At 30.8% G+C, this 7,636-nt stretch overlaps 1 protein-coding gene across 1 annotated transcript; it reads left to right on the forward strand.

Moving 5' to 3' along the window:
- Positions 1–1,037: 1,037 nt before the first annotated feature.
- Positions 1,038–2,085, forward strand: LOC111811101 (non-specific lipid-transfer protein-like protein At5g64080). Its single transcript, XM_023697831.1, has 3 exons — positions 1,038–1,461; positions 1,580–1,606; positions 1,724–2,085. Exons 1-3 carry the CDS (start codon positions 1,116–1,118, stop codon positions 1,885–1,887), a joined length of 537 nt encoding a protein of 178 aa, XP_023553599.1. The 5' UTR covers positions 1,038–1,115; the 3' UTR covers positions 1,888–2,085.
- Positions 2,086–7,636: the final 5,551 nt, after the last annotated feature.

Genomic DNA, 7,636 nt, shown 5'->3' on the forward strand with positions numbered 1-7,636 from the left:
GTGGGCCTCTAATGAATAAATTAGTTACTTAATTAGTAATTTGCACGTTAATTAAGGACAATATTATATATATAAATATATATGTATATATTGCCTTTTTTAACGGGTTGTTTGGTTGTCTATCTTTAATTGAACTCTCCATTTTTCCCACATCTTTCTGTCTTTTTCAAAATACCATTTTTTTTTTACCATTTTTGTTAAGTTGATAAAAATACTTCTCGACTCTAGGGTCGAGGATGTTGCAGTTATGCTTGTTTTAAATTTGGAACAAAACATTCCTTATAAGAGTGAAGGAACCTGTCTGTAACAGACGCGTTTTAAAATCTTGAGAGGAAGCCTAGAAGTGAAAGCACAAAAAGAACTATATTTGCTAGCGATCAGCTTAGACTTTTACAAATAGTATCAGAGTCACGATGTTGGCTCTAAGGGAGGTGGATTGTGAAATCTCACTTTGGTTAGAGAGGGAAACTAAACATTCTTATAAGGGTGGGGAAACCTCTCCTTAACATACCCGTTTTAAAACCTTGAGTGAAAGTTCAGAAAGGACAATATCTACTAGCAGTGAGCTTGAACTTTTACACAACAATACAAAGAATATAATATATTAAACTGTGACGACCTATGATCAGGATTTCGAATCTAAATTAAGTTTATAACCAACACAAACCAAACTGCATGAGTTATCGAATTGATCCGATTTTTTGATTTATCGATTTTTTTTTTAGCGCCCCTAATAAATTATGTTTAGATCGACACGTTGATACCTATAGCAAAGAAATGATTGTAAGAAGTGGATGAATAAGTAAATAAAATAAAGTGAAACATATAATATAAATATACTCTCTTTGTAAAACTAAATATTATTTCTTAAAAATAAAAAATAAAAATTATTTTTTTACATCAAAAGTTCAAAAGGCTTTTTTTTTTTTTTTTTTTTTTTTTTTTTTTTTTTTTTTTTTTTTTTTTTTTTTTTTTTTTTTTTNAAATAGAATAAACATTCCAAAATCTCCCTATTTAAATGGCCCTCACCAACTTCAATCCACACTCCCCACTTCCCCACTTCTCCTTTCCCATTTCCCCCACTGACCTTTCCCTTTCTCTCTTTCCTCTCAGAAATGGCCACCGCCAAGCTTTTTCTCGCTCTCTTCTCTCTGGCTGTCTTGTCTCTAGATCTCTCCACTGTCTCCGCCGCTCACGACGCTCCAGCGCCGGCTGTGGACTGCTCCAGCCTCATCCTTAACATGGCCGACTGCCTCTCCTTTGTCTCCAACGACAGTACCACGACCAAGCCCGAAGGATCCTGCTGTACTGGTCTCAAGACTGTCCTCAAAGCCGACGCTGACTGCCTCTGCCAGGCCTTCAAGAACAGTGCACAATTAGGCGTCGTCCTTAACGTCACCAAGGCTCTCTCTCTCCCTGCCGCTTGCAAAGTCTCTGCTCCTGCTGCTTCTAACTGTAAATGTAAGACTAATTCCTCCAAATCGCTCTTTTAATTTCGATTTTGAGAAAAATGAAACCCTAGGTAAATGAGGAACTGATCTATTTGAGTGAAATCTTTGATTTCTTTTTGTTTTCTCAGTGTCGAACTCTCCTGCTAGTTCTCCTGGTACGATTTCTTCTCTAAACGCTTTTCGATTAGTCTTAATCTTAGTCTGTTGATACCGATCTGGATTTCGGAATGTTTGTGAGGAAATGTCTGAGCGTTTATTCTATTTGCATGCAGCGATTGCGCCGGCAAACTCGCCAAAATCGGAGGCGGCGATTGCACCGGCGGTGAACGAGCCGACGGCGGCTCCAGGACCTGGAAAGTCGGCAGCGACGGGAGCGATGTTGTCAGTTGGATCTGTAATCGGCGCCATAGGAGTTGCTCTGTTGAGCAGTTTCTGAGGGGCATGCGACGTCGTTTTGGTTGGGAGAAAAGGAGAATTTGGGGAAAATTAAATTTGTTTTCTGTGTTTCTATTCTGTGGAAGGGAAAATTTGTTGGCAGTGTTTGGCTTTGGGTTCCTTTCTCTATGGGTATAATTTGTGGCGTGTGACTCAAAGCAGATTATAATATTTAATTTTTTAGTCTTTCAAATCCGTTCAGTTATTATTCCTTTTATTATTATTTTGCTTAAATTAAATATTTACTCATTTACTTTTGTGTGGTTATTTTAATTTATATTGAATTAATTAATTAATTTTTAAAAATTTTAAATTATTAAGGACTATATTTGATAGAAAGTTCTAGATTTTTTCTTTTTAACTTTATTCTCTTTTTATTTTTTAATTTTTTTTTTCTCTCTAAAATTTATCTTTCCCTTTACCTTTTATTTATTTTTTATTTTTAAACAATTTTTGTCCAAAGTCTAAAGCAATATTCTCTCCTAATTTATTTACTTTTTCACTTTATAACATTTATTGTTACAGTTTTAAAATTTTAATTTTTATAAATCAATTGAATTATGTTTAAAGAGAAAATGCTGTAATAATTTTTCAATAGTTCTAAACTTAATAAATAAATAATAAATAAAAAGTGAATATTTAATTGGGAATTTAATTCAAGATTCGAGTGCTGCAACTCCCCACCGACCATAATTATGGTTAGCCTTTTTATAGGAAAAGATAAATATTTTGAATTATATTTTGGAGAACTTTTAATCTCTAAAATTTTAAAAATAACCAATTTGATAATCTTTCAAATTATTATTTAATGTAATGTTTAATAGTTTTTTTAAATTTATTTTAAAGTTAAAAATTCTTATTATTATTTTTATTTAATATGTACTAACTCATTCAATTATATGGCTACCATACCTGTCACATCAAAATATTATTATACATATTCAAAGTAATAGTATTCATTTATTGATAATATATTGTCCAAAAATAAATAATATTTTTAAATAAATTTGAGAATTAAAATCGAGGGTTTAAATTTTGAATTTAAGATAAAAATTGAATAGAGTTGAAACGAACGAAATAATTTTAAATTTTAAATTTTAAAATATCATTAAATACTTCAATTTTATTTAAAAAAAATATTTTAAATTTTCAAAGTTTCAATATTATCCTTAAATTTAAAAAATACCGAACTAAAAAAAAATTCAAATGATTTTAGTTTTTAAAATTTTCATTAATATCCTTACAATATTTTTAAAAACTTCAAAAATACCCTTAAACTTTTTAAAAACTTATAAAATAACCTTTAAACTTTTTTAAAAGTTCGAAAACACTTTTAAACATTTTTAAAAATTCAAAAATACATTTATCGTTAGTTGACGTTGCAAAAATACTCATAAACTTTCCGAAATAACATTAAAATGTTTGTAATTAATCTATGAAGTGGCGATAGACGAGTTTCGTTCATATATTGACGGTAAGAATTTTTTTGAACTTTTTTTTTATAGCGGTAAAAGGTGTCAACGTTAGTGTAAAATTTTATAGGTATTTTTTAAATGTAGGGCAATTTTTTTAAAAAAAAGTTTTTTTTTTGTTAGCTTAGAGAATATATTTTTTGGACAGGTGCATATTTGGGTATTTTTATTAATTATTCTAAAATAATTATGAAATATAAATGTAAAATAAATGGCAATAATATTGTAGACCCAGAAATAATTATATATGAAATTTATAAATTTATAAAAATTGTGAGCTGCAAAACTTCGTACCAGATGTTATTAATAAAATACCAATAATACTATTCTTATTAAAATCTAAGGCTGTTTTTTCTTCCATTATTTCAACATTTATTTAATAGTTTCATACCAATAAAAGATAATTTGAATAGGTTTCCAAAATATTCGATTAAATCAACCCACTAAAGCTTGAGTTGCTGTTGGCATGAGCGACATATACTCTAGCGTCTAACCCGTTTTTGAAAAAAGAGGGTCAAAGAAAGTTTTGAAAATATTTTGAAAGCGTTTTGAGAAGGCAATGTTATAGGAATAACAATGACATTAACAGAATACAACTCGGGTAGGAAGAATAGATGATTAGTCACATCCTACTTGCAACAACTCAAGCCCACTATTAGTAGATAATGTCCGCTTTGACCCGTTACAAATGGTACCAGAGTCAAGTTTCAGGCAATATGACACCGAGGACGTTAGGTCTTCAAGGCAGTAGATTGTGAGATCCCACATTAATAGAGAGAAAACGAAATATTATTTATAAAGGTGCACAAACTCATTCGTAACAGGTGCGTAATTTGAGAAATATGGACACCTTTTCTTTTTATGAATGGGTCCTCGTAGATTTACAAATTTGTGTAGTAACCCAAACATTATGGGCCATAGTTCATGTTTGGTTTAGTTTGATTGGGCTTAAGAAAACATAGAAATAAATGAAATATAAAATATCATAATCATTACTTTGTTTCATTTTAGAAGGGTGTATGTATATATTAACTTATTAATTTTTAATCATCAAATAATGTTTTAATTACAAATTTTAACTATAATCATAGAAAACTAAGTAATTAAATTTAATATTGTTGTTATTAGAACATTCATTAATATTTTTTAATAACATATTAATTAATAGTTTACATAAGTTATTTTAATGTATGTTGCCTTATAATTATGTTTATTTATATTAATTTATAATAATAGAATAATATAGTATATCAAAATTATTTTTAATGTATTATAGTCAATTATATATTTAATTTAAACATATTTATAAAAATTAAATTACATAAACAAAAAGAAAAAAAAATGACAATAAAAAAGTGAGAGAGAAAAATGATTGAAAATAGAAAAATCAATCTCTTTCTAAAAAAACGTGATAATTATTAGAAATGTCTATGGATGAAAGGGAAGGTAATTTTGTTAGGTGTGGTAATTCTGTAATAGCCTCACAAAGAAATGGAAGGTAATTCCGTTAGAAGGTGTAAAAGTGTAATAGCTAAGTAATTCTGTTAGAAGGGATAATGGCCGGGTAATTCTGTTAGAAAGTGTAACAGCCCACGCAGACAATGAAGGTAATTGCAAAAATTGAAGGTAATTTCGTTAGAAAGTGTAATAGCCCACCTAGAAACTGAAAGTAATTCAGTTAGAAGGTGTAATAGCCCACCCAGAAGGTAATTCTGTTAGGTGTAATAGCCCACCGAGCAACCGGAGGTAATTCTATTAGAAGATGCAATAGCTAGGTAATTTTGTTAGAAGGTGTACTAGCCTCACGAAGAAACTGAAGGTATTCTGTTAGATTTTATAGGTAATTCTGTTAGAAGGTACAATAGTCTTACGTAGAAACTGAAGGTAATTCTGTTAAAACGGAAGATAATTCTATTAGAAGGTGTAATAGCCTCACACACGCAGAAACTTAAGGTAATTCTGTTAGAATGTGTAATAGCCAGATAATTGTTAGAAGGTGTTGTAGTCTCATGCAGAAACGGAAGGTAATTGTATTAGAAGGTGTAATAGTCTCACACAAGAACCAAAGGTAATCCTGTTAGAAGGTGTAATAGCTAGGTAATTTTGTTAAAAGGCAGAAACTGAAGGTATTCAGTTAGATTTTAAAGGTAATCAACCTCATGTAGAAACTGAAGGAAATTCTTTTAGAAGGTGTTATAGCCTCACGTAGAAACGGAAGGAAATTTTGTTAGAAGGTGTAATAGCCTCACACACACATAGAAACTGAAGGTAATTCTATTAGAAGGTGTAATAGCCTCACACATGCAGAAACTTAAGGTAATTCGGTTAGAAGGTGTAATAGCCTAACGTAGAAACTTAAGGTACTTCTGTTAGAAGGTGGAATAACTGTTAGAAGGTGTAATAACTGTTAGAAGGTGTAATAGTCTCACGTAGAAACTGAAGGTAATTGTGTTAGAAGGTGTAATAGCCATGTAATTCAGTTAGAAGGTGTATTAGCCTCACGCAAATACGCAGAAATCGAAGGTAATTCTGTTAGAATGTGTAATAGCCTCACACATAAATTGAAGGAAATTCTATTAGAAGGTGTAATAGCCTCACACAAATACGCGAAGGTAATTCTGTTAGGAGGTGTAATAGTCTCACGGAGACACCAAAGGAAATTATGTTAAGAGGTGTAATAGCCTCACGCAGACACCAAAGGTAATTCTATCAGAAGGTGTAATAGTCTCACGCAGACACCAAAGGTAATTATGTTAGAAGGTGTAATAGCCTCAAGCAGACACCAAAGGTAATTATGTTAGAAGGTGTAATAGCCTCAAGCAGACACCAAAGGTAATTCTGTTAGAAGGTTTAATAGTCTCAGGCCACCAAAGGTAATTCTGTTAGTAGGTGTAATAGTTTCAAGCAAACACCAAAGGTAATTCTGTTATCTGGTGTAATAGCCTCACACAGAATGTATCAAAATTAAAAAAACAATCAAAATTTCTAACAAACAAAAGAAAGAAACAGACAAAATTAAAAGCCTTTCAATTTTCAATTTGCGGAATGAAATGGAAGGTAATTCTTGTTTAGAAGGTGTACAGGGGAGGAATTGGAAAATTGCTTTTTCCTTGGGGTCGAGATAGTAATAGACTAAATAAAACAATAAATAAATAAATAAACAAATAAAAATAATTAAAAAACAATTATTTCCCTTCCTTCAAATATCTCCCCTAAAGGAACTACTCAAGTATTAGAATTTCGGAAAGAAAAACAAAAAAAATTGAAATGATCAGATATCTACCTATTTGCAGTATGACACAACGGTAATTTTGTAAGGGATGAGTGGTAAATATTTTTTTCCCTTTAGATAAGTAATGTGAAGATTGTAATATCCTAAGTAAAATAATAAATAAACAAATAAAAATAATTAAAAAACAATTCTTCCCCTCCTCAAAATATCTCTCCTCAACTAACTACTCAAGTATGAAATGTCGGAAAGAAAAAAAGGAACGAAAACAATAAGATATCTAACCATTTGCAGGATGAAACAAAAGGTAATTTTACAGGTAATTTTGCATAAGGTGTATGGGAGAGGAAGTGGGAAATATTTTTTCCCTCTAGATAAATGGGGTCGAGATTGTAATATCCTAAATAAAATATTAAATAAACAAATAAAAATAATTAAAAAACAATTCTTTCCTACATTTTCTCCACTAATCTCTCATTCTTCCCTTCCAATATCTCTCTTAACAATTAACAAACAAAAAGATAAAAATAATTAAAAAACAATTTTTTCTCAAAATTTTATCCACTAATCTAAATTTCTCTCTCCTCAACCAAAATTTTCTCCTCATATCTCTTTTCAACCAAGGATAAAATTATATCTCTTCTCTCCACCCTCCTTAACAACTAGTAAACCATATCCTAAGAGAAAACTATCTCTCTTATTAAACAACCAGAAAACCATATATGTGAACGAAGGAGAAAAACATATCTCTCTCCTCAACTAACCACAAAACCATATCTCTCCCCTCAACCAACGACAAAACCATATCTCCATTAATGAACGACAAAACTATATTTCTACCCTCAAAACCATATTCCTCCCCTTAACCAACGACAAAACCATATTCCTCCCCTCGGCCAACGAGGGAACCATATCTCCCCTCAACGAACAAGAAAACCATATCTACGAAAATATCATCCCTCCTCTCAATGAACGATATCTACGAGAAAATCATCTCTCTCCTCAACGATGGAGAAAATCATATCTCTCTTATTAAACAACGATAAAAC

Source organism: Cucurbita pepo, chromosome LG15, assembly GCF_002806865.2.
Source record: "Cucurbita pepo subsp. pepo cultivar mu-cu-16 chromosome LG15, ASM280686v2, whole genome shotgun sequence".
NCBI lineage: Eukaryota > Viridiplantae > Streptophyta > Magnoliopsida > Cucurbitales > Cucurbitaceae > Cucurbita > Cucurbita pepo.